We start from the raw sequence: 23704 nt of genomic DNA on the forward strand, positions 1-23704 counted from the left end.
TAACGCACCGAAAATTTTTGTACAAATTATTGTTTTTAAAATTTCCTTTGATATTACATTGTGTTGTGACTTATACATTCCACTTTCTATTTTTTGTTCTATGTTTTTAAAAACGTAATTATGTTTGCAAACATTTTAATATAGTTTTTTCTTACATTTAATGATAGTATTTACATGTAACAGCGTAACAATAGCATTCCAATATATGTAGTAATAATCGAATGTGCCTTAGACTTTAAGTTAACGTTGATAAAAATTTTATTTCAACCTAGTCTTTAGAAACGTTACGGATTATGCATAAGGAAAAATTTATGTATTTTTGAAAGAAATATATAACTAGATTTTTTCGCCCTTACTAATTTTTGTTTCATTGTGGAAATTGGTTAACTATCTAATTATTGGTATTAGGTATTTTTAATTAAAAAAATTTAGTTCGAAATTCGAATTCAGTTGTTTACTATAACGGGTTTTTCTTTTGCCACTTCATTTAAAAAAAACGCAATTTACTCCCGTTGAACTCATAACTTACCCAGCATTTACACATACAAGTTACTTGCAAGCAAGTTTGTATAATATTAATTGTCAATTAGTTTTTCGAAATGTCAAATTACTTGCTATTATGACGTAGGCGCTTAGCAAGTTAATTCTTGAAAATGCCTTTGAGAAGAAAACAACTAGCAATATATATAATTCTTTATAAATTTTAGAAACCATAAGTTTGCTAAGTTTAATTTTTTCAAAACAAAATTCAAAAATTTTAAATTAAAAAAAAAAAAAATCAAAACAACAAATTTTTTTTTGTGAATTTCTCAATATGTCAAATTACTTGCTCAAATTACTGGCAGCATAATTTTCTTGCAAGTTGAACTGCAAGTAAACAAGCAAGTAGAAATATTTTAATGTGTTAGTAAAATTTTTGTATGTATTGCAACTTTCTTGCAAGTAACTTGTACGTGTAAATGCTGGGTTAATCTTGTAATTTTGTTTGGCTACGTAAATGGCTTTTGTTTGGCTACGTGACAGTCAAGAAGTAACAGTCACAGAAAGAAAAAACTTTATTTTCTTTTACACTAAAAAACAAAATTTGACTGTTTTTTAATTGATCAGATCTCAAATTCCGTGCTTCGTGTTAATCGTAACGTCGCATGTTAATCCTTGAAATTCTCAAATAAATTTATAACCTGTAGTATTTTTTTATTCCGATCATTTTTGCTTTTGATAACGTACAGCTGAAACAGATCTTAAAACAATGTACGATTCTACAATTAAAGAACGCTCAGACTCTACGTGCTCGAAAAATTATTTCAGATTTCAGAAGACTCTTATACTACTTGGACATTTCAAATTTTAAAAGTTATTTAATGACAGAAAATAAAGTTGCATCCTTATTGCGTATGTCCCCATTAGCTTTATTTAGAAGACAGCTCATTCACAATTGATATGCGTTTCATTTCTCCAGCAAATACATAAATTATGCGTTTATAGGCGAGCCAGGAAAATTAAACGTCCGTCATCTGATGGTGCAAGAATCGACGTGTAAAACATAGCTATTTAACACCATTTAAGCTTAATTTTTTTTGTAGCTTCCAAATATGTAATAAAAATAGTTATTTAAAAATAAAAATTATCATAATTAAAAAAAAAGATTTTCGTAAATTTCTGCACATATATTTAAAAAATTTTGTAAAATTAATAATACGTTCATAGTTGTGTCAACTTTAACTGGATTCTCCTCTTGCAGTTACCGTAACTACAATAATATCAAATGTTTTAAATAATGCTAAAATATTGTCTGCATAAAGTCTTACAACATTATCACTAAAGCCAATTGCTTAAATAAATAGGTTTACTAAGAAAATAATTCGGGTGCGAACGAGATATTTTTTTTATGTTCAATTTTGATTGAGGGTTTGCAAAATGACTGTTATGACATCTAAAAACTGTCAGTCTACTTTAAAAATTATAATTTTGACATTTAGAGAAATTTCAAACAAGTAGAAATTTAGTATTTTGTCATCCGTCACGTGAATTTTTTTGCCTAAAATCAATACTTAATTGTATAATTTTATTTTTAAATTTCCTAGAAATTTGAGGAAACTTTTAATATAATTTAGATTCTATAGCTTATGATTGTGAGTAATATATATTATTAATGTTTAATTTATAAAAAAAATCGTCATAAGTTTTTTTTAATCATTATAAAAATTTTATACAAATATTTAAAATCGTTTTAATGCTCGAAGTTTAAGATAAATCATTTAAGGGTGAAATCTGTACTTTCAGGTAGATTATTATCTAAATTTGAGAGAAAAAAAATATAAAGACAGTGTTAAAAAAAGAAACAAATTAATTTTTGGAAGAAAAAATTTAAAAAATATGTATATATTAAAATAGTTTTGTCATGTGACTGTCAAAAAAATTTTCTATAGAACAGCTGACCAAAACAAGAAGTTATTAAAAAATTTGAGTGCTCAACAACTACACGTAAAAGCAAAGCTGAAAATCTTTAATTATTAAAATTAAAAAAAAAATTGGAAAATTACTCCCATTAAACTTTTTTTCTATGCAAAAGATATGGCTATGCAAAATAATTTCATATACATTAAATCTGAGTCTAACAACAACATCACATATTTTTCTTATCACTCGTAGTAAATACTTACACACGTATCATAAGCAGGTATATTTGTTCTCCTAGTAATACAATTCAATTTTTAATGAATCCTTAAAATAAAAAATTGTTTTCAATTTGGCTTGATTTACAAATGAAATGTGCTTTAAAGATACAGTAATTAAAAAGTGATTTTCACTTATATAAAGGAAATATTTTTTGGTTTTTCAAATACTCTTCGTAGCATAAACAACAACATTTATGTACGCTACGTAGCAACAAAAATCTCACAAATGTGGTAGCCTTAACTAAAGTGTAAAACATACCTATCTGTTTTTTTGAGTGCTTTTTTAGTCCTAAATCCTAATACTTAGAAACATAGGTATCTTTGCAACGAGCTTATTTTTGTCACATCAATAAGACCATATTTTGGACCAGAATAATCAATAAGACCATGTCTAGACCAGAATATTTTAAAAAGTTTAGGTATTTGTTATGCCACAAGATATCTATACATTTATACCAAAAAGCTATAATATATACATTTTAGTTTGAATATTAATTTTTTGCCAATGTAATATTTTTTTCGATTGGCATTTATGCCAATCTAGGATATCGCTAGTTAAATACAAAATAAAATCTAATTGAAAATCAAATCATTACAGAATTTTTAGAAGAGCAAATATTTTCAATAAAATTTTTATCAAAGTAATTTATTGAGATAGAAATCCATGGAACTAACGTACATCTATTACCTTCCCATGGAATAAATGTACATACATCTTGCGTTGACCCAAACAATTAATGGGAAAATTAATTTTATAAAATAATATTTTAGCTTATAATTTATTTATGACATTATATACTCTAAGTTTTTCTAAAAATCCAAAAGATATTTTTAAAATTACAATTAAATTTATTAAAACAACACGTTAATCTGTTAGTAATTAGTATTTTGAACTAAGTAATGTTCAAATTTAAGGTAGTAAAAAAAAACAATTTATAAAATAAGAACTTGCGCATTAAATATTAAAATTCAGTTAAATAAATGGTCATATCTAATTCATTATTATTTCTTTTAGTTTATTTATTTATTTTTTTTTTTCATTTATATACATTTTAGTTCTCTAATCAACTTCTTTATTCTGTGGTCCTTGAAAATAAAATGTCCTTTTCATAAAAAACCTTTAATTTATATTTAGCGTATTATAACTAGATTTTATTTCTATATAGGTATTTTGTTTTACTACTCTACTAATGTAAATGAAAATTGAAAAAAAAAACAAATTATTATTTTTTATATTAGTAGCAAATATAATATGATAGAGTTAAATTCTATTTTCTTTTTTATATAAAATTTTTGTAAATACATAATAGGAAAATTTAATTTAAGTTTTTACATTATTTTATTTTTAATTATGTAAGTAAAATTAAAATAAAATATTATAAAAATAGTTGCTGTAATTGTAAAAATGCAATATTATATTGTCTGATATATCGAAAATAAAAGAATCCTTCTGCCAACTCATTAAATAGAAATATTTTGGTGTTATTAAAAATAACACTGTCTCTATACATAAACACATAGTTATAATATTTAAACTAATTTATATAGTACAAACCTATATAGAAAACATTATGAAAATTAATTTTAAAATACGTAGGTAGATACCTAAATACCTACATATATAGGTATATATATATAAACTTATTTTTAAATTATATTAAATTATAAATGAATTACCTTCTCTAAAAATAGAGTAAATAATGTAAAGTGTAAAATATTTTTTTTGTAATAAATGAAAGCTTCCACATAGGTACCTACTAAGTTATAACAGTTAGAATAGAATATTATTATAATTAAATTGTTTTTACTGATTATTACTGATACGTACTACTACGATATTAAAATTCTAATATAAAGTTAGCAATTATTTTTGCAGTTTTATATTTTAAATTTTAATTGAATTTAATGGAATTTATTTGAGAGCGAGCAGGTATATTATTTAGTATTTAAAACAGGAAACTATATTTGTATATTATAATATTTTCAATAAATTTTTGTGTCCCACAATTACTTTAGTATCATTTAATATTCACAAAATTATTTTGTACAAAAGATCAACTTATTGTTGTAATATGTAAATTAATTTATATTGTGCTTGAAATACATATAATATATTATAATTACAAATTTATTTTTTTTTTATGCTTAGGAATCTTTTTTAATTAAACTGAATATAATTTTTATTATTTAATATTACTAATGAATTATTTTTTTTTCGTTCTACCACCCCAGCAATATTTTAACTTTTGACTTTATAAATGTTTTAAATTTAAATTATTAAAGAAATATTATAAAATGAAAATTTAATAAAATTGGATTATATATTGAAATATTATTTAATATTAGAAATTTATTTAAATAAAGAATAAGGATTTCTCTATGTTATTGTAATTTAGCACCAATTTTCACAGAAAAAAGAGCACATGACAAATTTATATAACAAATATTATGTAGTAACGCATGTAAAATGTTGAAAAAACTTTTTGTGCTGTTCTCGATTAAATATTCTAGTATCTTGATTATGTGTTTAATTATAAGAGAAAATAATTTACTTAATTATCTGATTAATTTACGAACGTTGACTTTTTTAATAGATTTTAGAAGGTTGATTTTTGGACTAAAATTTTCATAATAATAATTTTAAAAGTAGTCTTCTTATTAAAAGAAAATTATATTTATTGAATGGCATAAATCAAAATATAGTATAACATAAATTATAACATAAATTTTTTCTTTAAAGTAGTTTAATAAATCAATAAGTATAAATACAATTTTGTTATATTAATAAAATACATACTTAAATTATGTTAAATTTTATTCGGTAATAAAGTACCGAATATAAATTAAATTAAAATCTATTAGTTAATTAGTTATTGGTGAAATACCGTTAAGAAATAATGTGTAATATTAAAATTAAAAATTAAAATTTTTTCTATTAATTTTATAATATACTACACTTATATTTGTATACATATATTTGTATAAAAATGTTATACATATTATATTTTGTGTATGAACTATATTTTTAGTATAGTAATTTTTTTTATGATCTAGATTTTGAATTATCAATGTGAGACGTAAATAATTAAGTATACAGTTTTTTTTATAATAAACAATTAAAAATTTTTATATTTTCATTGTATAATTATTAGATATAACCATCTATGTTACAAGCAGAATAAAAAACACTTAAAAATTATTTTTAATATAAGAAGAAACAAATAAATCGAGTTTAGATTTTTTTAAATTCCTAAAAATTTTAGTCCCTAAAATCTCAAATAAAATTGATTGATTTAAAATTCATTTTAACTTAAGTGTTCTCTAGGTACCTAGCACTTTTTCATTGCAATCGTAATATTATGTCCTTGAATGTTGTCTTCAATTTTTTTATACTATAGGCTAATGTATTTATTTTATATAAAATTAGAAGTTAAGGAACAACAAGGTCATTTCTACAATTTAGTAGTATTGTAAGTAAACATGGTTATTCATAATGTATTAAGTATGTATACAAAACATTAATATTATACCCAACAATATGAATGAATAAGTATAAAATAAAGAAAACGTTAACTTTTAGATTAATTCTATAGGATTCTGTCTTTCAAAAAAATTTATTTTTCATATTTATATAATAAAATCAATTTTTTAATTATTTAGCTTTATATTATTCATAATTTCATTTTTTTTATATACACAAATATAATTTGTTTCCAAATTTTTTTATTTTAATTTCAGAAAATTGTTAACAATTATGTCTGAGTATTGGTTAATTTCGGCACCTGGAGACAAAACCTGCCAACAAACATGGGAAACCATGAATAATTTGACCAGTAAACAGAATAATCTTTGTATTAATTATAAGTTTCATATTCCAGATCTTAAGGTATGTTTTTAAAATTTAAATCGAAATTTTTTCGTACTAAAATTATAAAAAAAAAATTGTAATAAAATTCAATTAATAAATTTATAATTAAATAACAATAACTAATTATAATTTATTTTAATTTTTAAGGTCGGTACTTTGGATCAATTAGTGGGCTTATCAGATGATCTTGGTAAATTGGATACTTATGTTGAACAAATTACAAGAAAAGTAGCATCATACTTGGGTGAAGTTCTTGAAGATCAACGTGATAAATTGCATGAAAATTTGCTTGCTAATAACAGTAAGTAATAAAATGTAATTTTGTTTTATAATTTCCCTTTTTACAATTAGAATGTATTACCTAAATTTTTTTTTTCTGTTAAAATTTATAAACAACAAAAAAAAAACTTAATTTTTAAAATTATTTTTAAAAAGGAATTTTATACATTAACAATTATTTATCTTATAAAATTTGGATTGGATTTTATTTTTTCTTCTTGATATGTTTAATTAATAATGTAGTATAACAATCAAAAAATAATTAAATATTTCTTTAATTTTTTTGCATAGTTAATTTTATTTTTCTATTGGCTATATTTATTCTAATTATTATAATATAATAAATGATTTAATATTATTTATTTTATTTTTATTATTATCATAAGAATGTGATTTAAAGGTGATAATTGAAAAAAAAAAATTGAATATTTTTTTAAGTTTTTGATTGAAATAAAAAAAAAACTATATAAATTTTATCTGATTATATTATATTTTAATGTAGATTAGTGTTTAAATAAATTGCAAAAAAATTTAAAAAATATTAATACAATATAATATTAATCAGATATAATATTAATAATTTAAAATAATCGTAAACATGATTCTTTATAGATTTAAAAACTAATTAAAGAACTCTTTTCAAGTAAGGTTTTAATTTCAGATATGAATAGTTTTGAAGATTAAAAGAAAATTTAATTATATTATTTAATACTAAATTTTGTTAATATTCAACATTTAATATTATTTAATTTTTTTCTTTTTATTTTAAGTATTCAATTATATTATATATTTTTTTTTAATTATTTTTATTTAATTACTTTTATTAAATTAATTTTTAATAATTTTGTATATTTTTCTTTTTTATTTTGTATTATTTTTTAATTTAATTTTTAACGTGCAAATTCTCATCCAAGTCATTAAATATGACTTAGCTTTTTAAAATTTCAATAAAATGTCTATTTCTTTTGAATATGTTTTGTTTTGAATTCGATGAAATTTCAGAACTTGGAAGTTGATATTTAATTTGTATTACAAAAATTTTATTTTCATAATTTTAACAAAAGTATTTATATTATAAAATAAATTTAAAAATTTAAAAGTATTATTAATTCATATTTTAAATTGTAAATTTATTGTATTTTGGTAATTTTTAAAAATCACTATTATATCAAAATTAGTTCAATTACAATTCATTATTAATTTTCAATTTCGATTGAAAAGCAATATTTATTTTTGGTAATCATATTATTAATATTGGTTTTCTTACAATAATCTTTCAGTTTAAAATTGGTTATCTTATGAAATATTAAAAATTTATATTGTAAAATTAAATTTAGTAAAAGCAAAAGGCTCAAATAAAATATGAATTGAAAAAAAGCAATTCTTGAATTAGAAAATAAATACTAAGAAATTAAAAATTTTTGTTAAATTTTTTACCAATTTAATTATTTGTTGTATATTTTTGTATGTTGTTTGTTTTTTTTTTTTTTGAAATTTCATTTTTATAAAAAATTAAATTGGTGTAAGAATTATTTTTAACTACAGTATGATATCAACTTTAGAGACTGAAAAATATTAGAATGATATGAAAATTACTATTTCTTCTATACAATTAAGTATGTTTTATTCACTTTTTAAGAAATTTAATAATTGTTTTTACACATATTTTCTATTATTTTGTATTTTCTTATTGATAATTTGTTTCGTTATCTTGAAATATTTAAAAATTATCTAATTTTTATTTTTAAATAAAATAGTAATATATTTCAAATAAGATTTTATAAAGCCCGTAACGTTTTTTTTTTTTCAAAAATAAATATTTTAATTTAAAATCTTCTAAATTTTAGTCCATTAATTTTTAAAACTTATTCTTACTCTTGTAATTTCTTTTTTTACAAATTATTGTTTGTAAATTTAAACTAGATATACATATGCACTGAAAAATATTCGAAATAATTGGAAAAGAAAATTTCTATTGCTCTTTAATTAAATTTTAAAATAATTAATTATTGTTTGTATTTAATTTGATTTTAAATTTAGAAAGAATGCTGTTGTACTAGTAAGGTTTTTTTTTTTATTTAAACAAATAATTCAAAATAAAATGTTTTTGTTCAAAATGCACATTTCGAATTGAATGTAAAAAATTTTATAAAATATCTTTTTAAGAAGTATTTATTATAAAAATTATTACCCATATTCTGTTAGTCACATATAAGAAAATGGGGATATTATTGAAAAATATTTTGGTTTTCATTATAAAATTCCAATTTTTGAATTGATTTTATTCAGAAAATTTCAAAAGTTTTAAATAACAAACCCATCATGTGAAGCAATGTGACTAACATAATATGCATGTATATCACTTTTTCAATTTATAAAAGTTTTAAAGGGCTCATAGTTTTATCTACTTTAAAGAACTTATTGTGTTGATTTACAAATATTCAAAACTTTATAAAAATATTTTTTTTGTTCATTGTTCATAATCTTTTTTAAATTTTTTTTTCCCTTTGTTTCTAACATGGTTTGTTTTTAAATTTAAATTATTTTTATAAGTATGCATTCATTTTTGTTTTTATTATAGTGTTATATTCTTTTTAAAATATTCCTTTAAATATTTCTATAATATTCATTCAGTATTCGTAAATTATAAATTTTATAAAAGTATAATTTAATTTTTTTTCTGAAATATTGAAATTTTTTGGTTAAAGTTGATTTTTCTTTTATTTTTCTAACAATTGAGAACAAATTAGTTTTTAAATCTAAACGTGAAATATTAAATTTTAAAATCACAATATTATCTAGAGGATATCTTATATAATATTATACTTTTTTTTTGTTTTATTTTATTTTGCATCATAAAAATCATAGATATTTTATTTTTGCATTTACAAATTATATATGTATAGCAAATTTGTATATATGTGGCAAACGTATTAAATACATATTTGTTAAAATTATTTTTTTTTGTAATTAATTTTAATTTGAATACAATTCAAATTAATACAAATTATTCATAATATATAATATTTAAACAACATTCATATAGATTTATTATGTCTTTTTTTCAATAATTATTCACATATAAGTACAAATATTAAAATAAGAATTAGAAAAATGAAGAATTATATTAATTCTAGATTCAAATTTTTTCAATAATTAGAAAATATTAATATGTAAATTAAAGTTACATATTATTATTTCAATAGTATGCTGTTGTAAAATTGCAGTTTGGTTTATCAATTTCCATACTCAATTTTGTTATCAATTCCTATACCCAAGTATAATTTTAAAGATGAATTGGTTAAAAGTAGAACGTATGTTAAATTCAATTAAAATTTAAGTTTAGTACCAAGAAATAAAAATTTTTAATAAAAATCTTAAGATTTATAAAAAACGTGTAAGTAAACGGTGCATGTATTTTAAATTTTACAATTAATTGTATACATTTGAGAGGAATTTATAAGCAAAATTATATTACAATGTACGTATAATTTATTGATTAATGTAAATATACACGTATTTCTGGGCTTACTATATATGGCAAATTCGACAAATGTGGCAGTTTCGTATTGTCAAAAGTTCAATATAGTTAGACGAATTCTTCAAGTCTATCCATTTAGTCATTTTGTCAGTAGGAAAAATTTGTCTTCCTTGTTATCTCTGCGGAAAGAAATAATACAAAAGAGTATAACATTTTGTTATAGATAAAAATGAAGCAACACATTCTGATTTTTAAAAATTTGAAATTGCAACTTTGATTAATTAATTATAATCTCTCAATTCATTACATTTCATTTGGAAATGTAGTGAAATGATATGAAAGATTTGGAAAATTTTGAATTTTAATTAACTTTAATTCATGAACTTTTATGAGCTATAATTTATGGTAAAATACCTTCAAATTATGATTTGGGATTAAGTTTTTATGGTAGCATAGAATCTGAATATTTATTTTTAAATCCAAAAATAAATAATAAATATTTTTAAATCCAAAAATAAAATTAATTATATAAATAAATTTTTTATTATGTTTTTTGTAAACATGTTGTATAAAAGTGTTTAACAAAATTATGCAATAATGTTATTTAAGCTTTTTATTTTAATTTCGCTTCATCATTTCCTGTTTGTCACTCGTAATTATTATTTATTTTTTAATTTATTTATTATTTATTTTTTGGTATTTTTAATTTTCTCAAATGTTATTTTTATATTTTATTTAATTTAAGATTTTCAATACTAAATTTTACATTAAATGCATAACATTCTTATGTGCTATCTCAGCATCGTTAATTTTTCGGATATTATTCAATAAAATATTTTTAAAAATTTAAATTCTATTATAATGTAGTCCTTATCTGGAGTCAACATAAAGGATACATTTGGATTAGATTAATTTGAAAAATTTTTCTGTCCCGCAATTTAAAAACATATTTTTGATTAGTATACTAAAATGTATAACAGTATAATGTATGTATTTAATAAATACATACATATATTGTAATAAAAAATATTATTAAAATAAAATATTAAATTTAAATTTAAAATTATTAATAAATATGTATATTATGATATGAATATATAAACAAAGGTCCTGATCCACCATCGGCTCCCCCTGATGAAAATGCACAAAATACTCAATTATTAAAATCTAATGAAAAAGTAAAAAATCGTAATAATAATAATAATAATACTAATAATAATAACAATAATAATAATGATGAAAGTAAAAATAAAAATAAGAATAAAACATCAAATTTATTAAAAAATCGTATTGATACACAAACAACAATTACAACAACTATTACAACGACAACAACATCAGTAACAATATGCCCAGCATGTCGTCGTAGAAGTCTTAATAATTCAACAAATGAATCTGAAGAAAATGATTATAATGGTCTATGTAACTGTGATAATAATAGTGTTTATAGTAGTAAAAATCATAACAATATTGAGGATGATACAGAAATTTCTAGCACTGATATGTTTGATTGGTGGTTTTCTCGCCATAAAAGAGGCTCTAATAAGAGCAGGTAAAAATAAAAGAAAACAATACAAACATGTTACTTTATAATTATACATATAAACATATATGTATATATGTACAATAATAAAATGATATAATTCTTATGATCCTATATATGACATGTATTTCTTCAGTTATGTAGAATATTTAATTGTACTATATACATATAACTGAAATAACACTCTTATATCTTATATACAAATATGTATACATTATTTATATACTAAATTATATAAAATATAAATTAGTATATAAAAATTACTTATTTATATAAAATAATAAATTGCACAACATATATGTATATATAAGTATATATACAAATCATAAAAAATAATTTATAAATAATATATACATATATACATATATATATAGAAGTCGTTCATCAAGTCAAATAAATATGACAAGCGGAATAAATCATAGAACATCACCAGTGAGTAGTTGTTGTGGAAGTAGTCAAGGTCGTTCAAGTCCTGATATTGAAATTGATGATTCAGGTGAACCGCCACCAATGCCATTGAGCCCAGGTTAGAACCTGTGGTTTAAATATAAGTAAAAATGAACCGTATAAATAAATAAATAAATAAATATATATATCATCAGTGGGATAAAAAGTGTAACGTGTAACTTTTTGATTTTAAATTTCACTTATGTATTTCAATATATTTATTTTTTTTTTATATCTTTTGTTTTATTTTTATTTTTCTTTTTGTATTGTTTATCAATTAGAATTATTATCCTTCTTCAGTTTATGAAAATTTAATAAAAATTTATATACAAATCAATTTTAGTAAAAAGCCAAGCTTTTTTTTTTATTGCAACAACATCATTCTGAAACTTCAGTAAGTCTAATTAAGCCGTTAAAGCTTGTTAATATTTACGCCCTTTCTATTAATACCTAACGTTATAGGCTTTTACTCTTTTTTGACAGCATATTATAAAAAACTTTTGTTATTACTTAAAAAAAAAAAAAATAAAATTAAAATATTAAAATAGTCAAAATTACAAAATTCTTTTCAATTTTTTTTTTTTACAAAAAATTGCAAATATATTTTTAAAAATTTATAAAAATTTGGATTTAAAAGAGTTTTATAATAATTTCCACCATTTTATAATTAACGTCATTTGATTTTAAAGAGAAAAATTTCCTTTTCAGTAGTTTAGACAACGACCGATTTAATTCAGTTTAATTAAACTGTAAAAAATTTTTGCAATAATTAAAATACATTATGAACAAAATCGTATAATTTTTGTGGAATATAATTAAAAATTATCAGAATTTCTAAATTTTAAAATCATTTTATGTTCATGATTATATTTTTAAAACAAAAAATTTCAATTTTACTAATTTTTTCTTTTATTTAAATAATATTATTTAGTGTAGACTTAAAGGTTTGAGTGTTTACTTTTTTTTTAATTCACATTTTTCAATGTTTTACAAATACAAATATTTTGATAAATTCTCGAAATTACAATTTTCAAGTTGTTTAAATTTATTACAAAAAAAAATATTTATTATTTTTCCTAATATGTTCTCACTATGGATTTAATTTTTTTTTATTTTATGCTTTTTAATTATAACTATTAATTACTTTTGTTTTATTTTTTAAATCTTGTTTCTTAAATCTGTATCGTATATTATTTTAAGACATAAAAAATCCAATGTAATCTTTCAATAATTGTTTATATATTTTGAATAAATAAAAATGTAGAACTAAACTTTTTAAATTATTTTAAATAATAACAAAAACTGAACCATTTCTAATAAGAACAATCATTAAATAAATATAAAGTGACAGCTTTCTATTTTAAACAATGTAGAAATTTTATAAACAGGCGTAACAACATAGTACGATGACTTTGTAAAAGTATGTTGATTGGTACAATCTAAAATTAATATTAAAATTTAAAATAATAAATTTTTGTTAATTTTTTTGGAAATAAAATTTAATAAATGAGTAAAATCAATTCGGTGTAATTATTATAACTAATTATTAAGTGACAAATTATTATATATTTATTAAAAATCTAATTAATTAGATTATTCTTCAAATATTTTATAATTATATAATAAATAAATATTCAATTGATATATAAACAATTACTGATTTTGTATGTTAACTTTTCTATGTTTATTTTTTTGTCTGATTCAAAATTTTTAATAAATATTTGTAAATAATCTTTACATATATATAAAAGTATCACCGCAGAAAGTATAAAATGTGCATAAATTATATAATATGTATGTACATTTAATGTTCGCACGATTTAAAATGTTGTTTATGTGTTATTTATTAAATAGAAATTCTAAAATAATTTTAAGAAATTATCAAAATAAAAATTTAATTGTAAAATACATAATAATTATAAAATATATGATTATTATTGTAATTTAAAAAAAATATGGAATATAAATTAAAATTGAAAAGTTGCAAAAATCGAAATTAGTATTATTAATGATAAAAAAAAAATCAATTTTAATATTAATTTTTCAATTTAAAAGTTTTGTATTCTATTATGATTGTATATACTCGTAATAGTTTGAAGTGATATACAGAAGACTATTTTTGTAATTTAAGTGATAATGTTTTAAATTAAAAAACTTAATACTGTAGCGCCACTTAAAAAGTAGCTTGTTGTGTAATTACAAAAATTGTTTTTTATATATCAGTACAAACTATATACACAACGCTATTACATAATCAATATTAATTTAACAACATTATAAGTTAGACATATTTTGTGTGCATATAATCTCTTATATATAATTTAATATTTTTTTTTATTTGCAATAAATATTGTTTTTTTAAATTAATTAATGGATTATATTATATTAGAGACATTAATGAAAAATACTAAATTGAGTATAACATTCAATAAATATATGATAGGTTTAAGATATTAAAATAAATATTGTAATTAATAATATATTAAATTAATATTTTATAAAATTATGTCAGATGCAGGAAAATATAATATGATGAATTTAGTACAGAAAAAAATAAGATAGTCTTACCAATTTTAAACATAATATATAAAAAAAAAATATGAATTCTTTGAATTATTGGGAATAAATATAAACAAATTTTGAAAGAAATAAATCCCGTATTTGCCTAGTATTTGAAAATTTAGCGTTTTTCGACTTAATAGTGGCCTAAATAATATTTTTTGAATGTATTGTTGTAGCTATAAAATTTTAAATATCTAATTGGATTTCGTGTAATAATAGAAATCATAAAAATATTGTTTTGATCTTTAGTTAACATTTTCATATTTATGTTATTTTATTTTACATGAAAATTTTACATATTTTGAATATTAAATTGATTGGAAATCGCAAAATAAATCAAAATATTTACTCCTAATTCATTCAAGTTTTAGAAACATCCTTTAATTTTGGTTTATTTTAGATATTTATATAGCTGCTTATTATTTTATGAAATTTAATATTCTTCGTTTTTGTAATGAACTTTGAATAATTATACGTTCTATGTACATATGCATATATGTACTTTATATATTTTATTTTATTAAGTTTTTGCTATTTTAATTTTTATTATAAAAAACTTAGAATAATGTACTTATATTTTTTTGCTACTTTTTTATTTTTATTTTCTTATTTAGAATTACTTATCCATGCACGTTTCCAAAATGTTTTACAATAAATGTAAAAATATTGTGAAAGCTTTAATTATTTTATTACAATTTTATGTATATATACATATAATACATACTTAAATATTAAATTTAATTTTATATTTTTTTTTCTTGTTTTTATTTCATTTTTAAAACTAATATGATAGCTGATCTTCCGTCGTATATTACACGTTTTCAATGGGATATGGCAAAATATCCAATAAAGCAATCTTTACGTAATATTGCTGATATAATATCAAAACAAGTTGGTCAAATTGATGCTGATCTTAAAACAAAATCCACCGCATATAATAATCTTAAAGGTAATCTACAAAATTTGGAAAAGAAACAAACGTAAGCTAAAATTTTTTAAATAAATAATGTTAATAAAAGAAATTAATTTTGTATAAAAAAAAAATTTAATTTTAGTGGAAGTTTAATGACCAGAAATTTAGCCGATTTGGTTAAGAAAGAGCACTTTATATTGGATTCAGAATATTTAACAACGTTATTGGTTATTGTACCAAAGTATGTATTTTATAAATAGTTCAATATTAATTGAACAATATGTTCAATTTATTATTTATTGTTAAAAATGTTATTATAGACCGCTTGCAAATGATTGGATTAATAATTATGAAAAAATATCAGATATGATAGTTCCACGTTCATCAACTTTAATAAAACAAGATGCAGAATATTGTTTATTTAATGTTCATTTATTTAAGAAAGTTGTCGAAGAATTCAAGTTGCATGCAAGAGAAAGAAAATTTGTTGTTAGAGATTTTGTATACAATGAAGAAGAATTGGCTGCTGGTAAAAATGAAATAACAAAATTGGTTACTGACAAGAAGAAACAATTTGTAAGTACCAAATTTATGATTTAATGCTCCAAAGAAAAAAATATTCAACTAGTTTTTTACAAAATTTTCACCATAATTCTATTTTTTGTTAATTGTGTAAACATCTATTAACCTTATCTTATATTTTTTAAGGGCCCATTGGTCAGATGGTTAAAAGTCAATTTTAGTGAATGTTTTTGTGCTTGGATACATGTTAAAGCGTTACGAGTATTTGTTGAATCAGTTTTAAGGTATAGTGTTTTATTAGATTTTTTTTATATTATGCAATATTATTTAAATATAAATCCAAAATTAAACTTTTCTCTTGTTGTACTTTTCAATTTTATATTTTCATTAAATCTAATATTTTAGTGAATATTTAATTATATTTTTAGATATGGTTTACCAGTTAATTTCCAAGCGATATTGATTCAACCAAATAAAAAAAGTATAAAAAGATTACGTGATCAGCTTAATCATCTATATGGACATTTAGATGGATCATCATCTGGTGGTGGTGGCGGTTCAAGTGCTCATAATACTGATCTTGATATACCTGGTTTAGGTTTCGGTCAATCAGAATATTATCCATATGTTTATTACAAGCTTGTTATTGATATGGTAGATTCAAAAGCCTAAAGAAAATTCATATACATATATAAATATTTTCACATAAAATTAAAAAAAGGAAAAAGAAGAACTATTATTTTGTTAAGAAAAAAAAAGCTAAATCTTAAAAGTAATCAACCTAAAAGTAAATTATATAAAATATTATGTAGTTTCAATACATACACATACAATAAAACATAAGATACATAAATCAAATTTAAAAATTTTACTTTAACTATAATATATTCTTTTAATATGACTGTAATAATATTGCATGTAAAAATAATAAAAAAAAAATTCATTTAACATAAAAATATTGTAAAAACAGCAAGGTTTTTTTTTAAATTACCTTTTAAAATATTTTCTTTATTGCTTATTTTTGTTTTAAATAAAAAGTAGATTTAAATATTAAATTCTTTTCCAGATTTATTGTTCATTTAATATAAATGTATATTATTTAAAAAAATATGCATAGAATATAATTTGATTTATGATTACTTTAAAATTTATAAAATTTACATTAAAAAATGTTACAACCTTTTCATAAGAAACTTTTTAGGTATTAATCAAAAGTTAATTATTACTAATAACATCAACAGTATTTTAAAAATTCAACAATTGTTATAAATAATAACATAAAAAAATAATCTTTTTTCATTATAAATTTTACGCAAAGAACTTTTATTTTAGAATTTTTTTTTTTGTATTAAATTACTTTAATTACCCTTTTGAATTTTCCAACTACACAAAAATATCCTTATCTCATTGAAAATTAAAAAAAAATTGTAAAAATAATTGAATTGCAGTTGAAAAAAGGAAAATTGTAAATTATTAATTAAACATTTTTTTTTGTTTGTTATTTTTTTTTTTTGGAAGAAAAACTATACTGGCTTTGTATAATTTATAATGTTTTTAAGGCCACGCACATATTTTGTGTATGGTATTAAAGAGTTCTTGTACTATAAAAAATACATAAATGTTTAAGTGTTAATTAATTCGAAATTGTGTATATATAAAAATTATAAAATTTCTATTAATTCTTGCATAAAATATTTATAATTGAACACTTACTCAAAGCGATTAAAAACAAATTATGTAGTAAAAAAAAATTATTCTAAAAAAAAAACCCAAAAAAAAATATTTGCTATTGAAGATCAATATGGTTTTTATGATCATTTTGATTTTGTTGTAACTTTTAATCGAACATTATTATTAATTTTATTATTAATAATAAAATTAAAACAAAATAATAAGCGAAAAATTTTTATTTGTTTTATAAAATCTAAAAAGTTAGTCTTAAAACAAAACAAAAAAAAAAAAAGAAAAAAAATGATGTAGAAAATTTGCTAAATGTTATATAAAATATATATATATATATCGTTAAATCTTTATGTATAAAGTTAAAATTTAAATTAAATTTAAAATAAAAAAATAAAATTAATAAATCATAAATAAATTTTCAAAAAATTTTAATTTCAAATAGAAAGTTTTAAATTAATTTTTTGTTTTTAATTTTCATATTGATTACAAGTTTTTTATTTAATAAAATAATTGAATGAAATGAATAATTTATCCAAAATTAAAATCATAGAGAACTTTTTATATATTCTAATAAAAAAACTATCTTAGTAAAAAATTCTTTTCTATCTTAGTAAGTTTTGAGGAGTCTCATTAATTTCTTTTTAGAAATTAATGTCGTTTACAAAGAAATCCGCAAACAGTTCAATTTACCAATTTTAATTTTGGAAAATAATTAATAGTGGAATTCGCTTTCATTTAATATCTTATTCTATTTCTTAATTCGGAATAAATATAAAAACATTGATAGTTTTTTTTTTTTATACAGCGTTTGAATATATAAAAAATTGCAATTTCAAATAATTGTAATTTTATCAATTTTTTAATTGAGTCAATAAACATTTCCAATTACAATTTAGATTGAATTTTTGGATCTTGAATCTAGAAAAGATATTTGATATTAAATATGTGATTAATATTCCAAATTTAACAAGAAGATAAAAAATTGTATATGTATTTGAAAAAATTTTCTAATTTTAATGATGTAGTTTCAAGCTAAAGGGATTTCAGTATACAAGACGATTTCAATATTTTAGACACAAAAATTTCGTGTAAATTATAATTTCATTCATAGTTTTTAAATTTGATTTTTTCTTCTGTATAATTCTCTTTTTTTTTTTCTATTCGAAATGCACAAATCAAAATTTTTTTTTTGTTTTATTAAAAATTTAAAAAAAAAAGTACTTTTTGTTCTATGATTTAAATCATTTTTCATTTGATAAGAATTAATAATGCGATTAATTGTAAAAATTATGATTTTAGAGAAATTGTATACATATACACATATAATATAATAAATATAATTTTTGTTTTAACTAGTTAAAGAAAAAGATGTTCATAAAAGTATTTTAAAATGATAAAAAAAAGATGAATATGCCTCAAAAGATTGAGGTAGAACAATAATTAGAATAAAATGAAATGTAAAACAGTAAAATATATATTAAAAAAAAAGAAAAAAAAAATCGTTATTATGATGTAATAATAATAATTACCTATTAAAAAAATTAAAACAAATTTCCTTGTAAATAATTATATGAGTGAAAAAAAACAAAAAAAAAAAAAACTATGAACATTCCAAATTAAGTGGTAGAATTTTTTTCTCGTTTTGTAGAATATATGTATTTTTTTCTTCTTAGTCCTTGTAAATTTCAAAACAACAAAGCTATTCAAATATAAGATGTAAGCACAGTGCTTTTCATTATTATTCAGATATTGTTTTCGAGACACTGGGGCCTAACGACCCTTATAACCTTGATCCATGGGGTCCTTTGCTATTCGCGATCCATCTACATGAACATTATTTCTAGGCCCCTTTAGCCTTTAGCAGGCCATAGCCTCACAGCAGATGTTTTGCCGTCTCATCCTTTTCCAAACACCGGCTTCACAGTTCGCTCTTCAACTTGCGTATTCTTTTCAAATGAGTCATGTAGAGACAATGTCCAGTGAGTACTCTAACAATCAGTCTGAAGTGATTAACTTGATCAGTATTCAAATAAGCTACATACATACTTTCTTTACAAAACCCTATTTTTAATAATAATGAAACGTGCTAGTATATATATACACATGCACATAATTATGTAATCATAAAAAGAAAAGACAAAAGTACATTACTTTAAATAACCATTTTATTTTATTTTCTTAATAGTAAATGCCCAAAACTTTATGAAATGGTATGAACTCTAGTTCTTTAGCATTTTTTCTTCTATAATCCCATAGAAAGTGGTCTAGTAAAATTGAATTAACAATATTTTTTTCAATATTTTCTCCATTTTCCTCAAATAATTTCCAAACATTTTTCTTTAGCTCTTCAACAATATATATTGATGCTCCACGAATTTCTTGTTCTCTTTCATCGCCAGCATTTAATAGTTTATCAGTTTTTAAAAAATTTAATAATTCCTCAGTATATTCTAATGTACCGAAATGCACTAAAACTTGAGGAACACGATAATCAGCAAACATTGTAATAGTTTCAATATCATTAAATTCTCCATAATTTTTCCCTCGAAAACATGACCATATGTCGCCTATTAAAATTTGAGCTCTTTTATAAAATGATACTTGCTTTCCACAGTAAATTGCCTCATCACGAAAGCATGGAAATTCATCAACAATTAGTTTTAATAATTTTTGTGCTGAATTATTGCACAATTTTATGCAATTTTCAAATTTACCATCGTATTTCTCAATAAGTTTAAGACCAACTTCCCGTAAGCAATTTACACGAGCCTCTAAAAGTGGAACTTTTATAATTCCATCGTCAGATCGTAAAATCTTATCCAATTCTTCTTCACTAATTTTCGAATAAAATTTTGGATTAGTAATATCAACACCCTCTTTAATGGCACGATTAATAGCGGCGCATAAAGCAAAATAGCCAGTTTGCCCGTTGACTTTCCATTTTGTATCATTCCCTAAAAAAAAGAAACAGTAACAAAAGCAAAAAAGTTTTTATATGTACAAAAGTACATAAGTAGGTACATAAATAGTACATACATACATCATACATACATATGTGGTGTATTCATGTAAAAATTTTTGGTACTTTGTCAATTATTGCTCTCGTAACGGATCACCAAAAGAATCGAATCTTGTAATGGATCACCATTTATAGCCAAATAAATTTATACTTTATGTACATATATGTATGTATGTCAGTCAGTAAATGAGTCATGTATGTATATATATATTGTTTGTTTTATATATTGTATACATGTGTAAAATATGCAGACATACTGAATGCATTACTGTTTTATTAATTAGGTAATGGAATACAGACATATGTACATATATCATTATGTTAAATTCATATGGATTTATTTGTGACATGCTATAGCTTATATATCTGTGTATTACCACTTACCTGGTGTCCAAAAACAAAAATTTAATGTGTCAATTAGAAAAATCCAATCGATAGCATGAATATCTTTATCAGATGGATGCAATTCATGTTGACTGAAATTGTCGACGCTGATAATTTTTTCTTTAATTTTTTTATAAACAGTTTGTGCAAGTTTTTCAATGTTATTGTAATGAATTTTAACATGTTTTACATTTTTAACAATATATTCAGCTGATTCACGAGGATTTAAAGCCATTTTGTTTTTCGCTAATTGGAACAAAGATTGTAATTCGCAAAACTTTCTTGTGTTAAGCTCAGCTACATGTATGAACTGCAGTAAGCACGTTACCGGTTTCTTTTAACTAATTTTTGTGTCAAAATCATGTGATAAATATTCATGAATGTAAATATCTGCAGATTAGGTAAGTATGTACGTGAAAAGGTAAATTGTATGTTGGTGAAAATCTACGGGTATTTCCAAGAAAGTGATTGGTTTCGGGTTCAAACCAAATACAGATATCTAATTTAAGTAACTTGGTATATTTGTGTGTATGTTTATATTGTAACAAATTTAAAAAAATTAGCAAAACCAAATTTCAAATTGTCAAAATTTTGAAAGCATTTTAGTAGGTATCAACCACAAAACTCAAGATAAGGAAATTATATACCTACAAACATAAACACTGTAATTACAGTGTACATTGTACATTAAACACACTGTAATTATAGTATACATATGTACATTTATTGGTGTATATTGGAATTGTATATTGAAACTTAATACTTTTTGTGGGTTACCCATTTATATCTCTTCATATTCAAAATAATTATTCATAGGGAAGTAATATGCTTAAAAAAAATAAACTTTTAAAGTATACATAATACATTCACATGTACATAATATATTAAAATTTATTTTTCAAGAAAAATACTACCATCTATAATTAAGCGATAATATTCAATAGATATCAAAATTTTTACGCAAGCGTTTAAATTTAACAAAAAACATGTAACATTAATTTACAAAGAGAAAATAAAATTTTATTCCCCAAAACAAGAAAACTAAACTCTTTAGTTTAGTTTAAAGTTATTTTTCCGATTTTAAAATCTTAAAAAAAAGGAAAATAGTATGAGTAATTAGATTTAAATAAATTTAAAATTCTATAATTTTTAATTCTCCAAATTTATTTGAACAGCATTAATTTATTGCTTACATAAGAAACCTAAATTGTTAAAAAAAAAATATTTTCACCATTTTAAAATAAAAACATTTCTTTATATATAATGGAATTATTAATTATCAGCAATATGTACTTTTTTAATGGAAAGAATACTTTGTATTAATAATGTTCACTGTTTAAAATATTTGTAATTGTTTGCAACAATTTAATATAATTTTAATTTTTACCAAAAAAAAAAAATATTTATTTTTTTATTTTGTTGACTAATTATAATATTTTATTATATTTAATATATATTTATATATTCACACGAATATATCTCATTCATAATCCAAATAAATTTTATTACTTCCGTTCTAAGACATTTTATATTTTTTAAACGACTGGAATTTCTTCAATTTTCTTGTCTGTTGTTGTATTGGCTTCAGTTCCTGCTGATGAAGCTGCAGAATTTTCACCTTTTCCAATAGCAACCTCTTCAAAATTTTCCACCAAATCGGGTACATCATCATCAGCAGCACTTCCAGCCCCAGTATTACCGAAGCCAGATGCTGCGCTTTTGCTTGCAAATTCACTAGCAATCTTTTTTAAATGTGCAATATCTTGCGGACCTAACTGCGTCAGAATACCCGGTAACATTTCTGAAATAGTTTTATTTTCACCATGTCCAGTTATAGCGAATGTATTTGTTGGTAATGATGCCTGAGCTTTTGGATTGTTAAAGTGTATTACAGTACCATCATGTTTAATAATATTAACTTCTTCAATTCCTGGAATGGTATTCACTGACAATTTTTTTAGCGATGACTGTAATTTTTTATCATCTGTGGCTGGTGTGGAATGTACAATCTTCTTCTTTCTGCGAGGTGTACCTTTACCGCCGATTCTTACTTGAGCTTGAAGTTTTTTTAGTTTCTCAGGATTCATATTCTATTTGTTGAGATATTTTTTTTAAATTTATGTATATTTAAGTATAATTTTCTTATTTTAATAAGGAAAATTTCAAAAAAATTGCGTCGCGAAACACGTGCGCGCCTTTCGAGGAAAATTAATTGTCAAAAAGGAAAAATAAGCCATTTTAAAAACAAAAATGTCAGAAAACATTGTTCTCAATAGCTAATGTCATTTCAAACAAAATACGACATCTATAAAAGATTAAAAGTAT

At 21.0% G+C, this 23704-nt stretch overlaps 3 protein-coding genes across 3 annotated transcripts; 1 reads left to right on the plus strand and 2 right to left on the minus strand.

Annotated features, from left to right (window-relative positions):
- The first annotated feature begins 1994 nt into the window (after positions 1 to 1994).
- Positions 1995 to 17700, plus strand: LOC129615703 (V-type proton ATPase subunit C). Its single transcript, XM_055531060.1, has 8 exons — positions 1995 to 2132; positions 6417 to 6564; positions 6694 to 6847; positions 15652 to 15838; positions 15914 to 16012; positions 16092 to 16347; positions 16480 to 16577; positions 16722 to 17700. Exons 2-8 carry the CDS (start codon positions 6433 to 6435, stop codon positions 16963 to 16965), a joined length of 1170 nt encoding a protein of 389 aa, XP_055387035.1. The 5' UTR covers positions 1995 to 2132; positions 6417 to 6432; the 3' UTR covers positions 16966 to 17700.
- A 2409-nt stretch (positions 17701 to 20109) lies between these two features.
- Positions 20110 to 21922, minus strand: LOC129615749 (queuosine salvage protein). Its single transcript, XM_055531120.1, has 2 exons — positions 21380 to 21922; positions 20110 to 20930 (listed from the first exon to the last, which is right to left on the minus strand). Exons 1-2 carry the CDS (start codon positions 21612 to 21614, stop codon positions 20155 to 20157), a joined length of 1011 nt encoding a protein of 336 aa, XP_055387095.1. The 5' UTR covers positions 21615 to 21922; the 3' UTR covers positions 20110 to 20154.
- Positions 21923 to 22534: 612 nt separating this feature from the next.
- LOC129615732 (transcription factor BTF3 homolog 4) lies at positions 22535 to 23606 on the minus strand. The gene has a single exon (XM_055531099.1). It carries the CDS (start codon positions 23464 to 23466, stop codon positions 22915 to 22917), a length of 552 nt encoding a protein of 183 aa, XP_055387074.1. The 5' UTR covers positions 23467 to 23606; the 3' UTR covers positions 22535 to 22914.
- Between the last annotated feature and the right edge of the window lie 98 nt (positions 23607 to 23704).

Source organism: Condylostylus longicornis, unplaced genomic scaffold, assembly GCF_029603195.1.
Source record: "Condylostylus longicornis isolate FDR11 unplaced genomic scaffold, ASM2960319v2 ptg000145l, whole genome shotgun sequence".
Taxonomy (NCBI): Eukaryota; Metazoa; Arthropoda; class Insecta; order Diptera; family Dolichopodidae; genus Condylostylus; species Condylostylus longicornis.